The sequence below is a fragment of the Cricetulus griseus genome (assembly GCF_003668045.3).
Source record: "Cricetulus griseus strain 17A/GY chromosome 1 unlocalized genomic scaffold, alternate assembly CriGri-PICRH-1.0 chr1_1, whole genome shotgun sequence".
Taxonomy (NCBI): domain Eukaryota; kingdom Metazoa; phylum Chordata; class Mammalia; order Rodentia; family Cricetidae; genus Cricetulus; species Cricetulus griseus.
The window spans coordinates 13,262,038-13,289,204 of NW_023276807.1; the positions used below are offsets into that span (position 1 = coordinate 13,262,038).

Here is a 27,167-nt window from a genome sequence, read left to right on the forward strand (position 1 = left end):
CTTTCAGCACTTTGGGATAATCTCTTCAGAGTTTGACCCTCCTGGTTGAAGACCATTCTTCTTCCCTTGTGTCTCCCTTCCAAGGAATCCAGGTCATGGGTTTTTCAGAGGCCACATGGCAGAGCTCTGCTGGAGAGGTCACATGTGTTTTTGATGTGAAGTGTTCCTCTTTTTTCCAGGTACCCTGCTGACTGCTCATTCTCCAACTCCTGTAGCCCCTCACCCAGTCACTGTTCCCACATACCGAGCTCCAGGAACACCCACCTACAGCTATGTGCCCCCTCAGTGGTGATGGCCCTGCAAATTAATGTAAGTACTAGTCAGTATCTGGCTGGGTGGGTCCTGGGGAAGGTGCATTTCCCTGAGGAAATGGGAAACTGGTCTCATATTTTAGCACTATTCCAGTTTGCTTCTGTGTTGCTGTGATAAAACTGAGCAAAAGCAACTTGGGGAAGGGAAGGGAAGGGTTGGTCTGGCTTACAGTTATAGTCCACCATAATGGGAATCTGAGGCAGGAACTAAAGCACAGACCATAGACGATGGCTGCTTATTGCCTTGCTCCCTCCGGCTTGCTCAGCCACCTTCTTTATATATCCTAGCCCACCTGCCTAGGGATAGCACCTCTAGACCTTACCTCATTAATTAGCAGCCAAGAAAAGGCCACACAGACATGGCCACGGGCCAGCCTGATGGACGCAGTTCCTCTATTGAGATGCCGTCATGCTAAGCACTAAGAGGAAAGTGTACCCTCTCTTTACCCTGGACAGTGCAGAGCTTTCTGTTTTTATTCTTACTGGGATGTCCCAAGGCAGAGAAAGAAAGGAAGCCATTGTTAAACTGTTTACACTGTGCATCTTGCTGCTTCAGTAATGGGCACATATCACCCTTCTGCTGGCTGCAGTTTGTGGGGTTCCTTTAACGGAGGCAGGGGGCACAGGGTGTGTCTGTAAGGTGCAGCGGTTCTGGCTACTGCTGCCCTCTGGAGTTTTTGAAGCAGAGGTGCCAAGAGCCTGTATGACTGTTTGTCATTCTTTCCCAGATTTGAGGATGGAGCTGTGCAGTCACTTCATTGAGTTCCACAGCTGGTGCTGCAGGCCTTGAGCCTCCAACCAGGACTTTCTTCTTAATGCTCTCAACACATAGCTAAACATGACTGCGTCCCAGCCCAGCAGGTCCCAGCTCGATAGTCTCCAACTAACTCTATGGGTTGGTTTTAAAGCAAATCCTGTTTTGTGGACTGCCTGGCAATTTTTTTAGCTAACTGTAATGATAAAAAGGGAGTATTACTCTATTCTGAATCTTATCTAGTTGAATGCATGTTTATAAAAACACAAAAAGCTTGCTCAATCTACCTGCAGTGACTGATGCAAAACCATCATATGCAAAATCCAAAGGACTGGACCGTGTTCTACAGCCTGTGTCACTCATGCGCTGGTGTAATGTATGCCGAGTCTCACAGTTAACTCGTGAAAGTGAATTTCCTCAAGAATCATCTGGAGTACTGGAGGGGATTCTTGGGGTTGCCAGTTAGGGACACAGACTTGTAGTTTTCAGAAACCTGGTTTCTTGGCACTGACGAACCTGGAGGGAGCTGCAGGGAATGGGAGAGTGTGAGTCTGTGGTGGTTCCAGAGCAGCAGCAGGTGTAGTAGGTCCCTTTCCTTCATTTCAGCTGGAGTGTGGTCTGAGAAGCAGGGAAGTACCTGCATCCTGTCAGGAAATACGAGAGCTGGGTGGCCAGTACAGCTGGGATGAAGAGTGGTCTGTGTGCCAGCAGAGCACTCTCTGCCATCTGAATTTCCACTGTACATCTTACAGGATAATGTTTTGTGTAGCTGTTGGGACTGTGGGGAGAGTCCAGTGTAGAACTACACTGTTTTCCTAGGAGGGAAGATGTCAAAGAAGAGCGGCTACACTGAGGTGGCATTGTCTTTTGCTTTATTTCACTTAGGGAATCATCCCTTTCTTTCCCCTTGAGAAATAATTGAGTCAGCTAAAAACACACAGGCACTGCTGTATTTACCCCACAAAGAAGGGCAGAGGCTTCAGCTGTGTGCTGTGGAGAATGGTGTATATTTAAGACTGGTTAAAAGGGAATAAGTGTATTTTTAAGTTAGTTCGTGTTTCTTGTAGAGAAGCAGGGCTGTGATTATGTCTAAAATATGTAGAAGTAATGTAGCTTGTCCTGGGGTCATTTACCTGATGACCTGTCCTCTGTGTCTAGCTGGGGTGAGGCCTGAAAAGCCTGCATAAGTGTCCTGTAAGCCTCTTTTGCCACCTTTTTCTGTGGCTGACGGCACTCAGCACCAAGCACATGTGGAGAGTGCAAAGGGACTGGCAGTTTGGGACTGTGCTTGCTTGTCCACATGTGTTGTGGGAAAGATTTTGAGTATGTACATAAGAAATCAAGAAGTTTCTTTCTGCTTAAATGTGCCCAACTTGAATCTGTGAGAGCGTTTCTGTTCAGGGAGGGTCAGAAGGGCAGGACATGAGGACTTCTCTGGGGATGTTTGGGTTTTTTTCCCCCATTGAAGTGCTGGGGTTTTGGTTGGAGGGGGTGCTTGTCTCTGGCAGGTAGGTCAGAGCTTCCATGTTGGTGTGGAGGTCGCCTCGTTAGCAGTCAGCTTGGCTAGAGGGTGGGTCATCTGAACAGTGAGCCTTTGGGAACCTTATTTTGTAGTAGTGCTCTCCATAACTTGTTTTTTAGCATTTTATTTTTTAATAAGTTTTGGAAAATTTCTGCATGGATCAGTGTAGACTGAAGAGTTCTCATTCCTAATGTCCATGAACATAGAATGTTTACGGATGAGTATGTTTAATTGCCTCGTGAGCACTTAACGGTGTGTGTGTGTGTGTGTGTGTGTGTGTGTGTGTGTGTGTGTGTGTGTGTGTGTGTGTATGTGTTAAGAAAGCACACAGTGCACAGAGATAGAAACATTTGCTGTAGGCACACAGCTTGTATCTGTACTTCATGTTAAGGATTCCCATCTGTGTGGTGGATGGTTTGCAATGTTACTGGTTCAGGGTTTCCCCTGGACCCAACAGACAGAAGGTGGTTTTCCCAAGTGAACAATCACAGATCAGTGGAACAAATGTACCCATGATTTTCGCATGTGTTTGAAAAAGTCCCCTCACCTGCCCCCCACTAAGCTTACCTGTGAAGGGTAGAGTTGTTTGCCTGCGGCAGGAAGTTTTGGTGTCTGCTTGCAGCTGCACACAGTGTGTGTTTCCACAGGCCCTGAGTTCTCAGGAGAAAGAAGAGTGGGGTGGCGTCCCCTCCTGCTGATGACATTAGCTGCACACACTTATCCTGTAACTGTTAACACATCATTCTTTTTCTTTTGAATTGAATTGAGTGACTATCAAACACTTCTGTATTATACAACTCATCTGGAAGTCTTTCCTGTTTTGAAACCATCAGGACATCAGCTCTGGAATCTGCTGGTAAAAGATCTTACCTATCAGGTAAAAAGCTGGGCATAGGGGTAGTAACAAACTGTCATAGGTGGTGATTTCAGTGGCATTCAGTTTCAGTAAAATTAAGGAACAGAACTTGGGTCAGTATTTTATTACACAGCTGCATAGGTGTCCCCAAAACATTAAGGAACATTCCAAGAAAGTGTGCTTTTTATGTGTGTAACATTCCCAACTCTGTAGTCCTTCAGCTGAATTCTTGTAGGAGGTAAAGCAGGCAGGCGAAGGACCTGATACCTGTGAACATGGACATCATTTTTAGGCACATATATACATTTTTAAAGTTTATTCTCTGCTGCCTCCCCTGAGGCTAGGGAGCTTCTTCCTCTGCTGCTGCTGTTTGTAGTTTAAAGTTTGGTAGAGTTGAGTGTTAAGCAACCTGCGAGCTCCCTGAGAAGTAAGGCTACCATCAACATTGGGCTAGTTAGGTTACAGGCATGGAAGTGCTGTTTCAGAACTTTTGTCTCCTGTCATGTGGTCTTCGTGGAAGAACCATTGAGTGGCTGTTGGCCTGCCAGTTACCATGCTGGGTAGCAGCTTTTGAGTGTTTTGCAGAGGCAGGGTTTCTATCAGGAGGGGAGGTCCTCAATTCTGGATTGGCTGTTGAGTATCCTACCTTTCTTCAGCTTTGCATCTGGTTATGTTATCCTGCTGTGCCAGGAGGCTGGAGGAGCAGATTGGATGTTTCTTAAGGGATTGCTACAGTGAGAGGAAACCCGTTGGGGGAGGTCTAAGCTCACTGGCTTGCCTGTGGAGTAGAGAGGCTGGCAGGCATAAATAAGCCTTAAACCTTGGGGCTGCTTGACATACATTCCTCAGCTCTCCTTTGTGAATATTGGAGTACAGGATTACTGACGGGGCCACTTTCTCTAACTCAGAAGCTGACACCTGTAGTTGTGGTATACCTGGCACTGCTGGATGGCACAAGACCTGGTAGTGGCAATTGTGGCAGCTGCTGGTCCTTCCCTCTGGTGCTTTCTGAGGGTTGCTAGAGGGTAGGAGTGCAGCTGGCTGAGCAGCGGAGTGCAGAGCTCACTCTCCTGTCCAGCACACTTCCCAGGTTTGCATATTTCCTGAGTTGCTTATCCTGCACAGTCTTCTATGTTTGATGGACTGATACCCAGAAAGGATAATGTGGTTTTGGTAGGAATACTTAAATTAATTCCCTGTGTTTTACTTCTTTCCTACCCCCTTCATTTGAAGAACAGAAACCCTGTGGAATAAATGTTACTACAGTGATGGTGTGGGAAGCAGCAGCTTTTCTGTCTGGGGACTGCAGTCCTTATATACGAGATGTGAGGGCCTGATGGGTATATCAGGCAGCTCCCATGGCAGGGCAGTGGGTGGGTCTGGTGCAGACTGTGGGCAGTGTGATAGACCAGTTAGGTGAGACTGGGGACCGGCTCCCAGTAGGGTTATTGTGGCAGCTGCAGGCCCCAAGGAGCCTGATAGGCCGTGACTGAACAGAAGAGGTTCTTCTTTTTTTAAACTTTTGTTTTTAAATACTCTTTTTTACACTGTTTTCTTGGTACTTTTTTTATGCTTAAGTCAGCATTGTCTTCCAGTGTTAAAGGCATCCCTTGCCTCTTCATTGAACTTATGTGTCAATATAATAGGAATGGGCAGACTGTCCATCCCAAGCCAGTTCGATTAAATGTAAATTCATACTGTTTTAATTTTTTATGCAATCTGATGAGTAGATGAGCTCAGATTTAAAAGCACGTTTATTGTAACAGGAATTGTTATGTATTAATACTGCAGTTTTCAATAAAGATTGACTTGTGTTGCATATTCTGATTTTTCTTTTCATGTGATTTTTGTCAGAGGTGATGGCCTGATGGGCACATACTACCACTTCTCCCAGGCAGGAGATTGCTAGGGGGTTGGGGTAAGGCTGTGTGTTCAGCCCTCCATTGGTTTTGGTGGAGGGGGGTCCTCCTAGGTGGTGCAGGAGGTGTAGGCTTATGTAGCTCCACATGAGCCTCCCGTGTCCCTCAGTTTGGTAAGGAGGATGCTGAAACCCAGAAGTACCACCGACTCCATCCCTTAACTTACATATATATGCCAATTAGCTGGATACGGGAGATGGGAAGGGAGTCTATGCCCACTGCCATCCACGGCTCCCTTACTTCAGTTCCTCCCCCTTCCTTTGGGCCTTTGCAATAGTGAGCCTAGCCACCTTAGCCCACTTGTACCAGGACCCCTATGACTGTGGCCCAGTAAACCGATCATCCCCTAGGCTTATAACAGAGGAGTAGCTAAGGAAAGAGGCAGGGTACCAGCCCCAGAGGGATTGATTGGCCAGCACACAGGAGAAGCTCACACATACACCAACAATTCACCAGCAGCCAGGTTACTTTTCTTAAGTTTCTTTATGAAATTAAATGTGGTTTCTGGATTAGAGAAGGTACAGTGCAAGAGGTACTGACCATGCTTCTGAATCCTATGGGCTCTGCACTACATGCAGGCCTGGCTGTGTGCCCCACGAGGAGTCAGTCCATGCTAGGCCACGGAATTCAGTCCTTATGGCTTCTCACACTCATTAGGGTAAGGCAATCTTTCTGCGTCATTAACAATTCTCCATTGTTAGAGAAATAACACGACAAAATCATAATGAATGGGGACTGGGTATATGTGCAGCCACCCCAGCTACAGGGGACTGTCACTAACCTGGAACCAGGTACACAGTTGACTGTACCGTTTTCTTCTCATTGCACATGTCACAAAGGGTGTCTGGCAGCCAGCAGTGTCTAGAGGAGCCAGGAGGCATAAGGACAGCTATGGGTAGAGTTAGGAGTGCACAATTCTTGGTTCCTGACCTCTGAAGTTACAAGTGGGCTGGGGGCCTGAAAGGACAAGTGGAGAGCAGAGGGGTGCACACCTGCTTTTGCAGGTGGCTCATGGCCACAGACTTTGGTCTCCTGCCCAGAGAAAACAGGAGTGGAGATAAGCTTTCCAAAGAATGTCCAGCACAGATGAGCCTTATTGGCACTGCCTGGCCAGTGGTTCTGAGCTGTGGCTTGCAGGCTCACCATCGGTGGAGGGTGGAGACCCTGCACAGGTCCAAAGTATAGGCAGAGGCTGGTACCCGTGCAACACTGCACTCGCATTGGGGAGGAAGCCAGAGGCAGGGCCCAGACTTCATACAGCTGTGATGCTGTACCTGTTCACTTCCAGTTTGCAAAACAGGCAGAGGGCCTGATGGAGTAGGCCTTGAGGGAAGGCTGGGTCCACAAAGTGCTGTCAGGTTGTCCGGTAGGTGCTGGCTCACTTTCGGAAGGGTGCCAGTCGGCTGATGCTGTGCCAGAAGTTAGATGGCTTCCGCCTGGGCTCAGCTAGCACCAACACCTGCTGCTGGGGCCGGCTGGCAGGCAAGGGTGGATGCTTGTGACGGGTCAGGTATCCTGGCCTGCCGACAGCTGAGCAGGGAGAGACAGCAGGGGTCACAAGGTAGAAGACAAAGGGGTTCATCTGTGGGGTAGTTTGTCACACAGGATTTGCTTACCAGGGGGCTAACCATGACACACAGGACCCCAAGTTATCCAGAGCTTCTGGCTTGGGCCTGGCCTACTACAGCCTGAGGGCTGGCCAGGACCACTGTCCAAAGCATAGGATGTTGGCCTCCACCATCTATGGAGATGTAGAGATGGCTCCCTCCCAGGCAGCTGTGATGTGTCTATCAGCAGCCTGGGGGTGTGAGCACTAACGCCTGGTGCCTCTAGGAGGTCAGAGGCATCAAGCAAAAACTATTAACAGCTCTTGTCATCTGTGGCCCTTATCACCTTTGGAAAGGCACACCTGTAAAGGGCAGTGGACATCTCCAAGGATCCAGACGGCTAGCTGGCATTGCTTTTGAAGTCAGATGGGTATGTAATCAAGACTGGAATGCCCATGGAGTAGGATGGTTCCCCATTTACCTTTAGGCTTCCCTGTGGCCTGCTGCTTGCTGGCATTCAGCATGGCCTGCTTCCTCTGCAGCTCAGTGATGGAGAAGCCTGGAGGAAGGGCACACATGAGATCCCGCCTTGCTTTCCTCAGCTGCCCACGTGCCTCCTTGGAGGGCTTCCTGGTGCAGGTACTATCCTCCCAATGCCCCATTCCTATCACTCTTTAGACAGGCTGGCATGGCAGGGACTGTTCCCTCATCTGTTCAGTCATCCTGTCTTGCCAGCCAAGGGAGAGAACAAAGATCCCCAACTTCTGTGCTGGCTCACTTTCGGAAGGGTGCCAGTCGGCTGATGTTGTGCCGGAAGTTAGATGGTTTCCGCCTGGCCTCAGCTAGCACCACCACCTACTCCTGGGGCCGGCTGACAGGCAAGGATTTCTTCATTTCTCACCTTGACCCTGTGCCTTCCCATTTCTCTAATCTAGCTTCTTTCTCAATACTGCCATGGAGGCTGTTTCCCAAACCAAAGCATGAAGCTGGGGGTCTAGGAACAGGAAAGGATGGGAAAGAATTCTATAGTACCCAACCCAGTGCTCTCCCAGGGCTTGAGCTGGCTGGAAAGGGGCTCTTCCTGGGCTCAACAGATGGGCACAGAGCGGGGCACTCCCATCAGACCCAGTCAGTGAACTGACCACCGAGGAAGGGCCATTTTTGCCAGCGGGGTAAGCACAGAGCCATGTGCTAAGAGGTTTCTGCAGCCTGACCCAGCGCTAGGTGTGATCTCATTGTCAAGTTTGCTTTGACCACCTGCTAGGTGGGCCCCAGAGGCTAGGCAAGGCCCAGCAGGGTCTCCCACCTGTCTCCTGGTCCAGCCGCACCTGCTCCCTCTCCCTGGCAAAGGCCTTCAGCCAGCGCTGCTTCTGTTCTGGTTTCCTGGCACATAGTAAGTGACTGTCCCCAGTGGCACCACAGTACAGACGGAAGGCGTTCTTGACGCTCACGTGGAGGTCTCGGTCCTTCCCATCTTCCACATCCACCACCTCCAGATCATCCATGTCCAGCCGACCTTTGTAGTACAGCACGTCCCGACGGAGCAGGTCCTGCCAGATGCACATGGTAGGGTAGGCAGAAAGTCCCAGAAACTAAAGCAGCAGCCCACATGGTATGGGAGAGCAGAGAGAACAAGGAAGGCTTCGTGCATGAGGCCATTGTGTCACAGTTTGGAAGAGGCAGAAGCTAGCAGTAAAGAGGCCAGAGGCTGCTGCGATCGGGGAAATCATGAGAGGCAGAGGCTTGCAGGGAGAGACATAGTCTGAGGAGCAGGCAGGGACCAGGTCAGGAAGGAGGGTGTGGGACAGCACACTGTTCCAACGGCCACCCCCGTGTCCCTGGGCTCACTCTAGAGAGTCCTAAGGGCCTGATTGGAGCTCCTGGAGCTCCATGAAAATGGCCAGGGTAGAGTCTACCAGGCCCTTTGCCTCTAGACAAGAGCCCCAGCCCTTACCACTCTACTACAAGAGCCTGGTCTGGCAAGGCAGGGTGGTTCCAATACCTTTTTACAGTAGATGAGCTGACGGTCAAAGAGAAAAAACATTCTCTGCTGACTCTTGGCTTGAGGCTGTGTAACACGGGTCAGCTCCCCCGAGTAGATGAGTTCCGAGCTCCTGACCAGGAGATCTTCCCCCTGAGTAAACCCCAAGGAGAGCCGTGAGGTAAGTGTACCACCCTACCTTAGGCTCTGCTTCCTGCCTCTCTTGTTGGTGAGCCTTCTTCCCACTGTAGCCTGAACTGTGCCAGGCCAAGGTAAGGGGGATCACACCCTTAAAGCCCAAGCCGTACTTTGGGCCTTGAAGGTATGGCTGTGGGAGGTGAATAAAGGCAGATTTGATCCATTCTGTAGAGTAGGACTTCACTGTAGCCAGTGGCCTTCTGAGGCTCTTGAACACTGAGAATTTCATGTGTCACTGTAAAGTGCACAGTGATTTCAAAGGGTGTGGAACAGTATAAAATACATTTGGATATGCTGAGTTAAATAAAATATGAAAGTCTACTTCACATTTTTATTTGGTATGTGTTATGTATGTATGTATATGTTCACATGTGCGCTTATATATGGTGTGGGGGCCAGAGGTCAACACCAGGTGTCTTAGTCACTTTCCATCTTTTTTTTAAGCTTTTATTATATTTATTTATTGTGGGAGGGGAGGGGTGGATGCACACATGCCACAGCAAGTGTGTGGTGGCCAGAGGACACCTTGCAGGAGCCTCTTTCCACTATGTGAGTCCTGGAGACTGGGCACAAGTCGTCAGCTTTGGCAGCAGGCTCCTTTCTTTACCTGCTAAGCCATCTTACCAACCCATCTCTACCTCGTGTTGAGACGAGGTCTTTCACTGAACTCATAAATTCAGTTAGGCTGGCTGGCCAGAGAGCTTCAGGGATCCTCTTGTCACTAACCATCTATGACTTCAGGGACCCTCTTATCTCTAACCATCTAGGACTGGGATGCTTTTTATATGGGTGCTGGGAATCAGAATTCCCGAGTCCTCCTGCATGTGTGCACAGCAGGCACTTCACCACCTGAGCCATCGCCCTAACCCCACCTTTTCCCCCCCTTTGGAGAGATGGCTACTAGGAAGTACAGCATTGTAGACATGGCTCATGTTATCTCTTGAATGGACAGTGCTGCTTTGGAGAAAAAAATAGGCTTGGCAGGAACTTGCCCCTGCAGCTAAATGTATTTAGGACCTGAAGCTGGCAGTCTGGTGCTGCTGGCAGCTATCCATTTTGGGATGACTGTGCTCTCCAGTCCTTGGCCAAGCATGGGCTCAGAACCAGTCTGCTGCACTGCCCCCCACCCCCACACCCAAGGGTTAAGATTTGTGTAAGGGCAGAGCCTAGGACTCTACTTTTGTGTACTTTTCTGTGGCTTATTCTGATACACTTTCACTTATCCTGACAGCTGGCATGGTATGCCATGGCTCCATATGGGTAAAGCAGAGGTGGCTGGTTGCTGGAGGCAGAGGGGCAGAGTCCTCCCACCCCCATGCCTCTAGGGAGTCGGAATTCTAGTCATCCGTTTGTTGCTTTAGAAAGCAAGACTGGCAGATACATGGGAATGAGCAACTCAGAAAAACTGACAAAGCCTTGACATGTGAGGATCCATTTCTAGTCCCACCATTGGCTCTAAGCTGTTGAAAATTCCATAAGATTTCTAAAACCTAGTAGTCCAGCCTGTCCCTAAGGGCAGAGAAACAGACCAAGATGTCTTAAAAACAAGGTTCCTTAGGTTAGGGCTCCCCCTGGCTGGTGACAGCTAGGTGTGTGGCAGTTGCACACAGGAAGGTGTCAAGGTGAAGGTACCACCAAAGGCCCAAAGCGAAAGAACCTGTCTTCCATCAGCTCCCGGGAGTGCAGTGGATCCCTGCTTCTGTTCCCTTCTGGGCAAGAGCAGTTTTCAAGCAAGGACCCCACAGTATTTTCTGGGCACTGGTGCCCTCACCTCCCAGTCCTCTATGGAGCTCTGCCACTGAGCAATCTTGTCAATGTTCTCAAGTCTCCGTTTCCGCTCATTGATGAGCTGGGCCACATTCTTCATGGCATGCAAGGCAGCTTCAACATTCTTAAAGTCCCTGGGGCAGAACAGACAAAAGTGTGCAGCGAGCTGGAAAGCAGAAAGAGTCCCCAGAGGCCCCTCCATGTGAAGTTGCCACGTCTCCCTGGGCTGTATCCCATAGCCACAGCCTCACCCATCAAATAGTCTCTCCTCCATAACTGGCAGGTAGAACAGCTTAATATTTTACTGATCTATATCCTCCCTGACAGGGTGGTGGGTTTGCTTTACCCTAAGCCATTTCCCAGTGCCCACAGCAGTACCCAGCATTCTGCAAATGGTACCCACACTATAAATATTCAGTTGGCTGCCTGACGGCATACACAGAGTCTCAGGCAGCTTCCCTCACCACCATGTGCCCTCTACCTGTGCTGGGGGTGTGTGTACTTGAGCAGCTCCGCCAACTGGAGGGGATACTTGCAGATCTTCTGCACTGGGGTGAGTAGAAAGCCATCCAGGGAAATGTCAATCATTCTTTGCAACAGCCGGCAGGCCTCGAAGAAGTACACGTACTTGCTGAGCTTGGTGAGCCTGGAGAGCTCCACACAGGCGTTGGGGTGGTTGTTGCAGTACTCAGAATAGATCTGGAAGTCTGCTTGCTGCGGGACACAGTTGAAGGTCAGACAACCACAGTTGAAGTGGCTGCCTCCTGTTTCGCCAAGTAACGGGCTACAGCCAGGAGGCGAAAAGGGACAGGAAGGAACTTCTGCATTTGTTTTAGGGACTGGTTCTACCAACCTCACTGGGAACAAGGCTATGAGTTGTCATTCCAGGGATGGGGAAAAAATAAACCTATGATATGTGCATGCCTATCCTTGAAGCCACTCAGCTTTTCCAACAGGGTGTCCAGGAGATATACTGATGATACATCTGTTTTTATTATCTTTTAACGAAGGTGCTAATCAGGAAGGTTTATCAAGGCTAAGCAGATAAGGCCTCGGAAGGTGGCTCGACTCCCTTGGCTTTAGGAGAGGACAAGACAGGCTCTGTCCAGTAAGACTAGTAGCTTTTATCTGTGAACCTGGTGTGGAAAATTCTGGCAAGAGATAGAGCAAGGGAGCTATGCATAAAGACAAGGCGGGGGCAGGGCGGGCACTCCTGCATGTGAGGGCTCAGGGGTCCTGTACAGGATGGGTCCAGGTGTACTCACGTGTTCCAGAAAGCAGGCACCCAGCTCGCTCAGGTGTGGCCGCTCTGTGTTGAACTTCTGCTCCAAAGCCTTCACAAACGCCTTCTGGCAGCGGTAGATGTCTTCGATGTTCCCGAAGATGGTGCGCAGCTGCTCTTCACTGAACATATCCTCCCGCTTTCGGCACTGGCGGACATAGCCCTGGGGGATGGGGCGGGGCCCAAGCTCTGTATGGACCCACCCGTCTACCCTTCCACATGCCACGCCCTCTGCACCAGTCCACTTCACCACCTGACCCTGCCTACTCACCGTGCCCTTTGACCCCACCCATCCTAGCCTACCCACAGTTCGAGTCAAACATCCCACAACCCTCACCTCTCCAAGCAAGCCCTGTGCCTGCCCTCCTCACCTCACAGATGTCCCGAAGGTGCTTGATGTAGTCCCTCTCAGTGCTGAGGATCTCATTGATGACATTGGTGCGCATCTGGTCCTTGCAGCTCTGGGCTTCCGGAATGCTGTCTTCGGTCTCTCCAGCCCCGGCCCGCGGGGCCTCGTAGTTGTCCGCGGGCTCATCCTGGTTCACCCGCAGCTAGACAATGCAACACTATGAGTGCTTGCCATCTTCCAGTCAATCAGTCAGTCCCTGATCTGCCTCAGGTCATTGGGAGCTGAGGTCAGTAGCTGTCACAGGACACACAGGTCCAAGGGCACACCTGCAAATTCCCTGCAACTGCCTCCTAGGCTCAAGGCCAGGGCAGGGGATGGTGGGTTTGATGACCACAGCCGCTGTCAAATTCACTCCTCTAGTAGACTGTTCTCAGCAGGGATTGGAGCAAGCACTAGGAATTCCTGAACCAGACCTACTCATCCTAGGGCATCTAGGCACAGGGACTTGAGTGTCTAGGTGGAGGCCTTCATAGATTGTTATCCTGTTAAGTTTAGGAAAGGGAGGGGGCCTGCACAGGAGGAGTTCCTTCTCTGGTGACCAGATGCAGCCTAAGGTTGGAACTGGGTCACCTGCTCTCTTGGGTATGATTTTGCTGTCTTGCCTCCTCCCGGTTTCTATCTCTGGGGGCTGTGTTCCCCACACACCCCATGAACATGACAGTCATGGGTAGAAGGCATTCATTCATTGTTTGAAGTGGTGGTATGCTAAAACATCATATTCTTACATATCTGACCTGCTCTTCTCTCTGACCCCAGAGGACTGTCGAGCAAGGGCCTGGGAACATGGGGATTGAGCAGAAAGAATGTCTGTGTCACAGTTCTGACCCCCACCCATCCAGTCTGAGGCACCAAGTAACAGCAAAACAGAGAGGGTGGTCTATGCCTAGGACTGTGGAGCTGTTTGGGGCTTGGACTTCTGAGAAGAGCCAGGAGTCTTCAAAGGCTCGGGGAAAGCACAGACTGGAGCCATACCCGTACAAAGCTGGCAGGGAACCACCCCTCGCCATCTGCAACGCGGCCCCACCACCATTCTCTGTTGGTGGCATCCATCACTTCGATGACATCCCCAGCTTTGAAGCCCAGTTCCTGGTCATCCATGGTAACATGGTCCCACAAGGCTTCAGCACACACCACACTGCCATCACTGATGAGCTGTAGAGAGAGCCAAGGCAGGTGGGTTAGTGAGGCAAGAATACCTACCCTGCCCCTACCCAGCAGCCCTGGAAGCAGGGATCCTGGCCTGCTTTACAGAGAAACTTCAAGTTTCCCTCTGGGCCAGCAGCTCTCCAGGGGCAGGGCTGTGCTCGGGCATGTCTAGATTGTCCAAGCTCAATGAGGGAGTGAGAAGTGAGAACACAGGAGGAGACTGACGGTTCACGTGGTTCCTTCCCTGTTCAGTCACACCTTCTGCTATTGAGTCTCTGGCTGCAATACCCTACTCTGGGAGGCACAGAGATGTTGGACTGGGACATGCACTACAATGTGGCAGTTGGCAGCTGCTCAGTCCTCTCCTAGGCAGCCATGTAAGAGAGGGGACTTGCTCCCTCTGCAGATTCTAATGGGCTTGCCTGGCCTTTGTGAGGTCACCCAATTAATGGTGCTGTTTTACCAATGACACAGAGAGCACAGAGAGCTGTCCATCACGGCAGCTGGGTTATATTTGTTGTGTGTGTGTGTGTGTGTGTGTGTTTTAAACCCTTGCAGAAGTAGTCCCCTGACACGATGGCTCCTTACATCCCAGACACCCACACCAGCTGAGGGGTGGTCCTCCTCAGACTTTAGACCCTGAGCCCTGGAGATGTGTTTTAATTACTCTATGGCCTCCCTTTCTTGGCCAGGCTGGAGAAGAGACAGACTATTCTTGTAGCTGTTAACTCTAGCAGGTAAGCCTCTTCCACTGAGTCAGTCACATAATATCTGGCTGAGAGCTCTATGTACTAGGATCTTTCTGCCTACATGACTGACTGGTGAGGCTCCTGTCTCCACTGTGTGGCCTGTCCCTATCCCCTTCCAGGTGTCCCTGATGGTTGGAGCTCTGTCCCACATCCATTGGCTCCTGCTTTTTGGTTTTGAAGGCTGTTTTCTGCTTTATGAACAAATGGCTCTGATGGCTGAGGGCAGGAGATGCATAGACCTCCTCCCTGGCTAGCCCAACAGAGAACTGGATGGTACCCCGCCAAGCAGGTCCCCGCACAACTCAGGTGTGCCTCTAAACTGCTCTACACCTTTTGAACTCTCCTTTGCCCTCCCGGATGCTTCCATATTTGAATCAGCCCAGGAAGGAGGAACGTTTCCCAGGAAAACGAGCAACATCTCTACTCCAGTGCCAGACATTGTCCTAGAGCTCTCTGTGCCCAAGGCCACACAAGGATCCCAGCAGAGAGCTCTGGATTCTTCCTGGGGACACAGACCTCCAACCTCTGGGCTCACGGTCTCTGTAACAGTGACTTTCTGCAGACAAGTCTGGCTGACATACATCTGGTATAAGATAGGAGGACTCAGCAAGGCCACCGGAGGAGCCAGTCTGCTGCCGGCCAGGAGCCAGCCCACCTTCTGCAGTGGGCTGTCATGTGAAGAAGCCTTGAAGTATGTGGGGGAAGAAGAGATGGAAGCCAGTGAGAAAGAGCAGGGGAATGTGCCTGACTTGGGGTCTATAATTCACGCCACAGATTTGGGGAAGTAACCCAGAAACTCAATATGGCCCAGCCTCCTGCTTTGTATGATCCCTCAAATAAGGATTGAGAAAAAGAAAGGGAGGGAGGGAGGGAAGGAAAGAAGGAAGTTAGGCCCCTCTCCATGGCACTGCACACCTCCTTATTCTACAGTCTGTGTATACCTTGTGGGTCCTATACTGCTGTTGGGACAGCTACTGATTGTGTGGGACAAGGAGGCAGGACTTTTCAGAGAAAGGGTCCTGAGTAGCGGTAGAGACAAGTCCTACAACAGCCCTGGCCAGTCACGTGGGAGCCTATAGAGTGGGAAGGAGGCATTGCTCATCATGCCTCCTCCTGAACACAAAAAGCACCCGATAGACACACTGCTGTGATTCTGAGCAGATTCTCTGAACCCCTTGCATCTCCCATCAGCACCCCAGTAAATAGAATCTCCCCTTCATGGGTCTCACAAATGGAAGGCTGAAACGCTCTAGCTCTGAAATCAACCATTTCCGTGTCATTGCCAGGACAAATTGTGGCTCCCAGAGGAGAGAAACACATCAGAGGCGAACCCCAGCTTCAGCTAGGCTCATTTCTCTGCAGAGCCCCTCCCTCTCTGGACCCCGCCAGCTGCACTTGCTCCAAAATCCTGCACTTCAGCTGCCACCGAGGATAGGATTCCAGCTGGCTTCTGCCTGGCAGTAGGAGGCAGAGGCTGGCTGGCTTCCTCTGAGGTGGAAGGACATCTGGGGGCAAGTGGGGCTTGTGCCAAATACCCAGGTAAGTTCAAGACTAAGATAAGCCAGGGGTAGGGGCTGAATTCCTTCCTGTGCCTTTGATTCTGACTGGCAGTGGGGGAGGGTAAGGCCTCCAGGCTGTGACTCAAACGGACCCTGTCACCTTTATCCTATCACCCTCCTACCTCCTGTATTCCTCTTACATGCGGGGTGGCGGCGCCTCCTACCAAGCAGGCCCTGAACACCGGATGTGGTGGGAGGGTGTGTTTAGGGTGGCTGCTGCAAGTCACACAGTGACAGCTCTACCCTAGGAGACTGACTGGCACTTTTTAAGGCCTAAAATAACAAAAACGCAGGTTATCACCTGCAGAGGAGCCTAGATAACCCTCTACAGGCCTCCTGCAGTCCCATGCATACCCTTTCCAGAGATCCTCCGCTAGCAGGTCACAGCTCCTCCTCTTCTTCAGTTAGAGACCCACCCGCCATGATGCCCTACCCCCCACCCCCGTCCTCCCCAGCCTCAAAAACCGAGGAAAGGCCTATTGCGCACGTGTGCCACCACGCCCCTCAGTTATCCTCACTGTGGCATCCTCGGACCGGCCTTCACAGTGAGCACACGGGGATGGTGGGAGTCCTCCCCTCTCCGTTCGTTCGTGCTGTGACAGCGGCTGGAAGGTGCCACTCACCCTGCGCGGTCCCCCGCGGTGCCTGGCGCTCGTGTAGCTCAGCGGAAGGCCAGCAGGAATATCAGCACGGCATTGATGAGGACCAGCAGTGCCAGCACAGCCGAGACCACCACGCGCTGGGCGCCCGGGGGCAGGTTGCAGCGCAGCAGGGCGCGGAGGGCGCCGCCAGGCGTCGCGGGGCCGCGCCGGGGCTGCGGGGGCCTGGCCATCACTCCCGGCCTACCTCCGGGCTCCTAGCGCCGGGAGATCCCAGCTCCGGGCTGGAGCCGGAGGCGTAGGAAAGGAGGCGGAGCTGCGTGTGCTCACCCGCCAGGCTCCTCCCTCACTGCTCGCTGAGTGAGCCCTGCCACTGGGGCTTTAGTGGGAGCTGCAATGGGATGGGTAGGAGGGAGGGGACCTGTTAAAGTCGCTTGACGGGGTTGCTGTGGCTCTGAAGTGCCTTGTGATCTGCCCTGGGCGCTTCCCTGGGAGAGGTCAGAAGACTCTAGTAGCCACACTGTACACGTGCCCAGATAGCCATGGGAGTCCTGGGGGCTGCCGGGACCTAGTCGACCCAGGCATTCCTTAGCGAGCTGAAATGTTTGGCAAGGTTGCTATGAGGAGGGGTGGGTTAGGAGTTCAGTTTTGTCATATAGTCCAGATTGGCTTTAAATTCATTTATCTTACGTAGATGACCTTGAAATTCTGATCCGCCTTCCTCCACCTCTCAGAGGTAGGATTCCAGGCATGAACCATCATGCTTGGTTTATGTGGTTCTGGGGGATCAAACTCAGGGCTTCATGCTTGCTAGGCAAGTACTCTACTCTCTGAGGCAAATCCCCAGAGGACCAAGGGTTCTTATTTCTAATAAGGCCGTCCTCTGACATTCACTTCACAATGAGTAACTGTGCTTCTGTCACATCAGATAGCTGTCACACAATCACCCAGAGCCTGATTGATCAACTTCAACCACCAGAACAGGGTTTTGAGCCTTTGGACATACAGCTGTCTTCTTCACAGGCAGCACCAAACAGAACCTGCAACCTCAAATGGGCAGAGGTCTCAGCCTTACCATTACGTCCCTCTGAAACCGACTTTAGGTTTGAGGGGTGAACCCTCAGCAGAGGAAGTGTGGTGTTTGTGTGTAAGTGACTGTATATTCAGATCTCCTAGTACCTGTGACCATCCTGCTGCAGAGCCCAGGTATGTACCCACATGGTCCTGTGTGCAATGTGCATACATGTGTATCTGTGAGGAGGGACATTTCTGTGGGCACATGTGTGGGTTATCCTTGCATGTTCTTGTGTGTATGTGTGGGTGCTTCTGTGTCTGCCTCCTGCTGCAGTAATTCTCTGCCATGATGGACTCTTAGCTCTGGAACTAGATGTTCAAATAAACTCTTTCTTCTAAAAGTTGCCTTGGTCATGGTGTTTTATAATAGCAATAGAAAACTAATACAGGGAAACATTAGAAGACATCCAAAGGCCACTGCCATTCCTTTCCTCACTTTCCTCTAAGTCTGTGGACCTGCCCTCTAATGGAGTGATGCTGGGAATCCATGATTTGTGTCAGTGTTTTATTGTGCACTAGTGGTTCCATAGAGAGAGGGTATCCTCTGCATCCTCAGATACCTTAGCATAGCAGGCCGAAGCACTGTGGGGACCTATGATACTGAAATAAAACATTCCATCTTTGAAGGAAGTTCTTTAAAACTCAGAAGGTAAACAGAATTTAGAAAACTCAGTAAGCATACAACTTGTAGTTCTCAAAAAGTTCCTAAAACACACACACAAATTCACAAGGCCTCCTCCCTAGGGTTACATAAGAAATAACAATTGCTGAGAAGAGGAGACTCTCTGACCAGTTGAGCTGCCCATAAGTCCTGCAGAGAGCTCCAGGGACACAGCTTCTTGAGAGTCATTACACAGGCCGGGCCTTTCGTGATGCACCTGTTTTTGAGTCAACTATGCTCCTGTGTGTAACCCTGTGTAACCCTGGAAAATTCATTTACCAAGCTAGACTTGGGTTTCTTTATTTTGTTCTCAGTACCCCATCTGAGTTGAATCTATGTTTGCTCACCTCAGATCCTGGGGTAAAGTCACATAGAAGCACTCTGCTCATTGCTATACCAGATCCAGAGAGGCCCAACCCCAGCCATGGGCATGACCTTCACCCCACGATAGGAGCAGAATCACCCAGAAGCATGAAACAGAACAAAAGGCCCTTGGATTTGGGCTGGGTTGAGAACTATGTGGGAATACCACCCTACCCAGGTACTCCTGGCTTTTTTAACCCCAAAAGCTCAAGATATGATTGGGATAACAGTGGTAACAACTCTGTGTTTTATGACCCCAAACAATAAAAAAGCTTGACAGTAAAAGCTCAGGCTCTGAAGCTGGTGTGCCAAGGTGGCAAGACTAACAGAAAAGGGGAAGGAGACACAGGTGCCTGAGGTGAGAGAGGCTGAGCCCCAAGTTCTATAATTTTAGGTAATGAAGGGGACAAGAGCTGCTTTGGAAGTGTGACCACCATCTATCTGGCTTTGCAGCTCTGGGATAACAGGGCAGCAGTGATCTGAGGGGACTCAGAACTGCTCTTTCCCTGTCTTGGGGGCTCCTGAGGCAGTTGGTTATCCAGTCAGCTAGGGTGATCACAAGACAATGAGGTACCAACAGGTATTAGGCTCCTCCTTCAGCCTGGGGCGTGTGAGAACCAGGCCAGGCCCACTATGCCTGTCTTCACAGGAGCCTGGGGAAGACAGAAACGCTTGGAGGAAGAGGTCAGCTGACTCCACAGTGAGGTGGCCTTGGGTCCTGCAGTACCCTCATGTGTGTTACAAAGTGCCAGGGGAGAGACACGAGCACCCTTGGGAGATACAGTGTTCTGGGACAACTCTGCTTCCCACTGCTGTGTAGACCTCATAACAGACAGCACTCTAGTTTGTACTTTAAGTTTGGATGACACATTCTGTGGCTCTCCTCTTGTGTCTGTCTGCCTTCTAGCTCGGGCTTTTGGCAGGATGACCTAGGAGCCATCTATACTCTAATTCTACCCTAGAGTTGTAGGATCCAAGCAGCTCTGTGTACATGTAACAAAGGGAACCCTGGCATCTCAATGTTCTCTGTGTGGGGAGCAGCTGGAGCTAAGAGAAGTTTCAGCCATGGCCTGACCCGGAGGGTACAGGCTGCCATACACAGGTGGTAGTGTTTACAGGAGACCGTAGGTCTCTCACCCACCTCTCCCCAGATCACTGCACACACCAGGAGAACTGAAACATAGTGGAAATGAGGACATGATGGGTGGTTGTGGAAAGGAAGGGACATATAAAGATCCCCAGACAGACACTTCCTATTTTTTGCCAGTTTGGAAAAATCCTTGTGCTGAGGATGGACTCAGGGCAGGCAGCAAGCATGACAGAGAAGCTTAGCATGGCTGAACAAGATAGGGAGCACAGGCATGCCCAAGCCCAAGCAATGGGCATCTGGAGAAAGCTCTACACTAGACAATGCTGTAGGAGAGAGACACTTGCAGGAGCTGCGGACAATTGACTGCTTCATTTGCTGATTCATCCTGCAGGTGTTAGACAGTCCCAAGGGACCAGGAACAAGGGTATGAAAGGAATGCAGAAAGAATAAGACCCTGTTCTTATGTTCCTCAGGGCTCACAAAAAGACAGGCATCATATACACAACTCACTCCTGCATGGTCAGCTCTTTGCAGGAAGGACTGTGCTTTCCACACATCTGCATGCTAGGGCAGGCGCATTGCCTGACACACAGCAAGTGCACAGACCATGTGTGACACATATGTTCAGCATACACAAACCCACACTACACCCACAATGTACACACATGTGTGAGTAAGCATGGCACTCACTCCCCAGGTACCCAAACTGCCTCTGAGTCTTATTATCTACCACTCTCTTGGCTAGAGGGCTTGGGATTCCCCCCTGTAAAAACCTGAGCAGTCTGGGGGCTTTAGAGATGGCTCCGTAGTTCAGAGCACTTACTGTTCTTGCAGAGGACACAAGTTAGGCTCCTAGTATCTACTGTTGGTGCCTTGTAACTTCCTATAACTCCAGCTCCAGGGAATCCCATGTCGTCTTCTGGCCTTTATAGGCACCGGCACATGTGTATGCACTCAGACACAGACACATCATTAAAATCCTTTTGAAAATCTTACAGAAGTTGACAATCTAGAGGTTTACAATCTAGAATATGATACCCACTTCTTAGAAAATACAAATGAGTATGTGATTTATGGCAGCCCAAATATCACCAAGAACTACTTTCCCTCTGACACCTCCTGTCCCAACAATTTCCAAGGATAAAGTTCATGCTAACCCCCAACACAGCTTCCTACTGGGTCAGTGCAGGCACAGACAATGCCCAGAAGTTGGAGAGGCTGCCTGAGGAAGGCAAAGGAGCCAGTTCATCACAGCGATCACCCTGCATCTTTTCCACACTCTGGTAAGAATCTACTCGATGCTGTCTGCAAGTCAGAAAGCACACAATCTTTCCTGACTCTATCCCCAGAGCCACAATTAGATGGGTTGACTAGCCAGAGGACTGTTCCAGGAATCTGGGGAACATCCTTCATGCCTGGCCTGCCCTTCCTCTGTCTCCTTTAGAGACCCCACCCCTTGCTTTTTCTGTTAGGATCTAGAAGTATTGACAGCTCCACTGAGGTAAGCATTGTTTGAAAGTGTTCTTGAATAAGGAGGCAGCTTCTTCTTCTTCTTCTTCTTCTTCTTCTTCTTCTTCTTCTTCTTCTTCTTCTTCTTCTTCTTCTTCTTCTTCTTCTTCTTCTCCTCCTCCTCCTCCTCCTCCTCCTTCTCCTCCTTCTTCTTCTTTGAGACAGGGTTCCTCTGTGTAGCTTTGCAGACCAGGCTGGCCTCTAACACACACCTGCCTCTGCCTTCCAAGTGCTGGGATTAAAGGCATGAACCACCACCGCCCGGCAGAAGTAAACTATTTTAAGGAGTGTAACTGGTTCTTATAGAACTCAGGACCCCATGTGTACTATCCTGGAAGGCTTTCCCTGCAAACACACCACCTCTGCCTGCTCTCAGGGCTTTCTGCATGAGCACACCACCTGCACTGCCTCACTGGACCCCTTTCTCAGAACTTCCCGTTCTTATATGCTAGTCCTGGCTCTGGAGTGTCCTTAGCCAGAGTTCAGTGCCTGAAGTCCTTGTCTAGAACTGAAGAGCTCAAAAACTCAAGATGTACCTTTCTAAAATTTCACCCTGGGAAGGAAGTGGGTAGATAAAACACAAGAGCCCCAGCAACGCAGCATGTCAGGACAGACAGTCAAGGAGCCTGGCCACAGACTTCACTGGGTCTTTCACTATGGTCGTCATTATTGAGACCTACTCAGAAGCGGCCACAACAACGTATGGTCATATTTCCAGTCTGTCCCCACACGGTCTCTTGGTCATCTTGTATCATAGCAAAGGAAAGCAACGTTCAGTTGCCTACTGCATGCTCCATACCACACACACAAGGTACCTGGGATCCCCTTCCTGGCTCTGAGCCCAAGGTGAGGAAGACAGCCTGCTTCTCTGAAGCATAGTCTGACCATCATCTCTGAATTCTGTTTATAAAGAAGATGGGAATGCTCCGTAGAAAGAGTTCTTGAGGGTCAGCTATGGAGAAAGACCGAGGGCTGGGAGTATAGCATGTACTTAGCATCCCCTAGGCCCTGGGTTCAAGAACCCCTCCCAACACATACACACAGACTTACTTCTTTAATTAGGAACTTTAACTTATTTGCATGTTTTTTTCTCTGTATTTCACAGATTTTGCATTGGGTATTATTGCAAGTAATATGTTTGTTGCATAGTGTGCATATGCAAAAATGTTCATGTGCCAATGAAAAAGCATGCATGTGTGTGTGTGTGTGTGTGTGTGTGTGTGCACGTGTGCGTGCGTGTGTGTGCATGTGCGTGTGCGTGCGTGCGTGCGTGCGTGCGTGCGTGCGTGCGTGCGTGTGTGTGTGTGTGTGTGTGTGTGTGTGTGTGTGTGTGTGTAGGTCAGAGGACAACTTTCAGTGTGTTTCTTAAGCACTTGCTACCCTTTTATTGAGATAATGTCTCTCCCTGGCTTGGAGCTTGCCAAGTAGGCTAGGCTTGCTGGCCAGTGAGCCTCAGGGATCTTACCATCTGCCTGTCTGTGCTGCCTCAGCACCAAGATTACAAGCACATACCACAGGGCCCAGCTCTTTCACATGGGTTCCGGTTTCAGACTTAGGTTCTCATGCTTGTAAGGTAAACATGTGACCAACTGGTCATCTCCCAAGCTGTGCATCAAACATTGGTGAATGACTCTTTTTGAATCATTATTAGAGTATTGAGGTATAATTTAGTGGCACAAGGCTACCTCACATGAGCTGCAACCTTCAGCATCACCAAACAAAAACAAAAAATATAAAATAGGAAAGAAAGGGATGTGAAATGCCCCTCATAGGCTCATGTCCTTGGCTGCTGACACTGTTTAGAAGTTTTAGAAACCTGGGGTTCAGAGGTGGATCATTGGGGGTCGGCTTTCAGGAGATCAGTCGGGCCCTGCTGTCAGCCCAGGCCCTCTGCTTCCTGGACAGTGTCATGAGAGAAGCTGCTGCTCCACCATGGGTGAGCTCCCTCCAGCCATCATGTTATCCACATCATTGTGGGCCACATCTTGTCACCCCAGAGCTCCATTCAGATGGAGCCTTTCCACCACTCAGATGCTCTGGCAGGCCACAGCAATGTAGAAGTATTATAAAGAGAAAAATCATTATGGAGACCTGGGACCCAGGAGAGGACATCTGCCACAAACCTCACTACTCTGTTTTATTTGTAAGAAAGGTACCACACCCAATAATGCTTTCAGAAAGGTCTAGGATAGGAAGAGTATAGGGATATGAGAATGGAGAGGAGCCCCTCACCAAGGAATCTGCTTGAAGCCTCTTGTCTCCAGGGGAGCAACATTCCCATCACCATTAACAACTGCTTACAGCCCTTCTTCCTTCTCAACGACAAACCTGCAATTTTCTAGGACTCTCAACAGACACTGAATTTATGTGTGTGTGTGTGTGTGTGTGTGTGTGTGTGTTATGATTATATTGGATATATATATGTAAAATTACATATGGTTATAATATAACCTAGCATATATCCAGATTCACTAAATCGCACTTGTCAAAAAAGGGGCGGGGGGAGTAAGAGGAAGAAAGGTTTCTTAGCAACCTTTTAAGATTCCATCTGAGGACCACCAAAATAGTACATACAGCTAATGCTAAGGCGTTAGTGGTACGTTTCCCTTGAGGCCATGCCCACACTTGGTTATGTGCATCCTTCTTACTGAACATTTCTCTTTCTCCCTCAGCACTCACACTTAAGTTTATATTAAAATGTTCCTGGACTCCGCTTCAAACTGCCTACGCCTGAAATTCTTTTCTGTGTTGGAGCCACAAATCTAGGTGTGGCCTGAGCTGAGGTCCCTAAAAGATTAGGGGAACACCTCAGGAGCTGTGTCTTTGTCCCCTCGCCATTGACAGATCCACTTGCCGACATCACAGCTGACTGTGAATTATCTCCTGAGGAAAGCTCTTTAGTATCGCAAGACCTTCAATCCCATGAAGCAGAAACACACACACAGGGATCCCCTGCTCATGCAGGACAATAAGCTGACTGTCATTACATCCCACCCTCTCCCCAGTGAGAAACGGGTGTGTGTGTGACCATAAAATGAAGAGCCAAAGCTTCAAAAATTCTGCCTTAAGAAATGCTAGTTACTGGCTACTGTGCATGGGGGTAAGGGTAGGGGCAGCTGGATAGGGGAACGGCATTTAGAACTTTGTACCACAGTGGGATAGCCCTGATGTATTTAATTAAGAATTGTCCAAGAGTCCTGGGGGAGATGGCGCAGTGGGTAAGAATATTTGCTCTGCAAGCATGAGGACCAGAATTTGAATCCTCCGAAACATGTAAAAAGCCAGGCTTGGCTACATACACCGTCACCCCTGTATTGCAGGGGGCAAAAAACGGGCAGATCTTGAGCTGGTAGTCTCTGCATGTGTACATAGTTCATGCCCACTCATGTACACGTGTCACCGAATAGCTTAAAAGAGAAGCTGGGGTGACAGCACAGTCTGTAAATTGTATGACTTACAAACATGAGGACAAAAATTGGATCCACAGAACCTACATAAAAAAACAAAGCCAGACGTGGTGGTATGTACTTGTGCTCCCAGAGCTGAGGAGGCAGAGCCAGATAGACCCCTGGGCTAGCCTGCCAGCCAGCCAGCCTAGCCTTCTTGAGTACCTTCAGGTCAGTGAGAAACCCTGTCTCAAAAATCAAAGTGGACAGTGACTGAAGACCAACAGCTGAGGTTACCACCTTGCCTCCATACACATGAACACACATGTTCATCCGTACAATATGAACATGTACACACATACACCCAAAAGAGCTAGTGGATGAGGTTCTGATCGTTCCCAACATAAAAAAAAAAAATTGTAAATTTTTCAGGCAATAGGTATGTCCATTACCTGTCATACTAAAATATAACATACACATATGTGTCAATTAAAATTTGAAAGGAGAACTTGTAATGGGAAGTAGTTCTGCCCAGATGAAATTTCTCACTAATTTCATCTGTTTAGCTAGGAAACTGAAAAACCTTTAAGTGGTACATGGTTGTCATAGCAACAGCAATACTCTGCTCTTGTGTCCACAGGAGGGAAACCAGTTTTTCAGCTTTCCCTTGCTTCATGCACAGTCTACCTAGAATTTGTCACTTAAACTGGAGTGACAGGAAGACCTAGCCGCTCTCTCTACCAGGACTACTAAGTGGCAGTGCTCCTGCTCCCGGACTCTCTGCAAACCCAGGGAAGTTCTACCTTAAACACATGGTGCTCTAAATGCCTCATTGTGGGATAACAGCCACAGGATAGAGGGTGCTGTGTGTACCCCAGCTATGCCATGTGCTTTGAAACACAACTGCACATCTGACTCATGGGGGCCTCCTGAGTGGCCCTCCTTCCACGGGCTGAGCCTCCTTGACACTACCTCATTGATGGCCAGTTGCTCTCCACCTCCTCTAGGGTGGCTGTAGTGGTGACCCGAGGTGTGAAGCTCTTCATACAGGTCCTCCTCACTGCCTGTTTCGTCTGTGCACACAGTGTCCAGAGTTCCATCAGGCATGCCTGGAAGGAGAGACAGCAGCAGGCAAAGAGCGTCAGCTGGGAAGGTGGAAGGAAGCATGTGGTGAAGGAAGCTGGTGATTGTAGAACAAGTATTACTTCTTTGGGAGGAAGGAGAAGGTCAGGGGCTACTTGGTTGAGCCATCCTTGCCTGCTGGATGGAAAGCTCCAGTCACTGACATCAATACTGCAATTGCCTGGCCCTGGGCCATAACACTCTGGTAGACAAGGAGACACCAGGGTTGGCTGGGGCACTTCATCCAAGAACTCTCTAGTTGAATTCAGTTAAAAGCCATTTATCAACGTGTATAAGGGTCATAGAAGACCTAAGAAAAAAGGTTAATCTTTGGGGGCCTTTGAAATAGCTTATCCAGTAAAGGTGCGTGCTACCAGTCCTGCCAGCCACGTTCAATCCCTGAGATCTACATGGTAGAAGGGGGAGAACAAACTCCTATAAGTTGTCTCATGTATGCCATAGGTCATGCATACAGGAGCGTGCTCGCGCACGCGCGCGCGCACGCGCGCACACACACACACACATACACACACACACACACACACTGTGATTTTTTTGAGCCAAAATACAATTATTTTTTAATTTTTGAGATCATAATTTAATTACAACATTTCTCCCATCCCTTTTCTCTTTCCAAACCCTCCCATATACCCCCCTCAGCTTTCCTTCAAAATTCATAGACTCTTTATTTTTCCACTAATTACTATTGCATGTATCTATGCACTTATATATCCGTATATATTACTAAATATAGCCCATTGGGTCCATATAATGTTACCTTATGTATGTTTTCAGGGCTGACTGTTGACACTGGACAACCAGTTGGTATGCTTTTTCCTGGGGAAGGCCACCTCTCTCACTCCCAGCTCTCCTCAGTTGCCTATAGTTCTTTGTGTAAGTGTGAGGCCTCTAGGGATTTTCCTTGTCCAGTTTGGCATGTCTATTGGTGCTGTCCTTGTTCAGCTCATGTTTGGGCAGTTACGTTGGTGAGACTTTATGGGTATAGACTGAATGTCCCTTCTGACATTACTAGGAGACAGTCTCACAGCAGACTCCCTGACCCTCTGGCTCTTATACTATTTCTGCTCCTCTTCTGCAATGTTCCCTAAGTCTTAGGTTCAGGAGTGTTTTATAGATGTATTCATTAGGACAGGGCTCCACAACTCTGCACTTCGACTGGTTGTGATTTTCCAGTCGTGTGTTGGAATTTGAATGTAATTGGCCTCCATAAGCTCATAGGGAGTGGCACTATTAGAGCTGGCATTGTTGGAGTACTTACGGCCTTGTTGGAAGAAGTAGGCCACTGTCGGGGTGGGCTTTGAGGTCTCATATATACTCAAGCCATGCCCGGTGCCTCAGTTCA

General features: G+C 49.8%; 2 protein-coding genes across 7 annotated transcripts in view; one reads left to right on the forward strand and one right to left on the reverse strand.

The window, feature by feature from the left end:
* Positions 1 to 5,270, forward strand: part of Fam168b (family with sequence similarity 168 member B) — a 30,952-nt gene extending 25,682 nt beyond the window's left edge. For all 5 annotated transcript variants that reach the window (XM_027386893.2, XM_027386894.2, XM_035453324.1 and 2 more), the window contains 2 exons: positions 180 to 309; positions 1,040 to 5,270. In XM_027386893.2, coding sequence (XP_027242694.1) covers positions 180 to 292 — 113 coding nt within the window. In that variant the 3' untranslated portion in view covers positions 293 to 309; positions 1,040 to 5,270. The remainder of the gene's footprint in view (positions 1 to 179; positions 310 to 1,039) is intronic.
* A 556-nt stretch (positions 5,271 to 5,826) lies between these two features.
* Arhgef4 (Rho guanine nucleotide exchange factor 4) lies at positions 5,827 to 16,756 on the reverse strand. 2 transcript variants are annotated; one of them, XM_027386892.2, is made up of 10 exons: positions 16,624 to 16,756; positions 13,519 to 13,698; positions 12,509 to 12,688; positions 12,121 to 12,300; positions 11,337 to 11,569; positions 10,860 to 10,989; positions 8,912 to 9,043; positions 8,216 to 8,459; positions 7,391 to 7,468; positions 5,827 to 6,892 (listed from the first exon to the last, which is right to left on the reverse strand). In XM_027386892.2, the coding sequence occupies exons 2-10, from the start codon at positions 13,642 to 13,644 to the stop codon at positions 6,741 to 6,743; spliced, it is 1,455 nt and encodes a 484-aa protein (XP_027242693.1). In that variant the 5' UTR covers positions 13,645 to 13,698; positions 16,624 to 16,756; the 3' UTR covers positions 5,827 to 6,740. The 2 variants fall into 2 exon arrangements, with proteins under 2 accessions (XP_027242693.1, XP_035309214.1); XM_035453323.1 differs by having other exon boundaries at positions 6,755 to 6,892; positions 8,238 to 8,459.
* Positions 16,757 to 27,167: the final 10,411 nt, after the last annotated feature.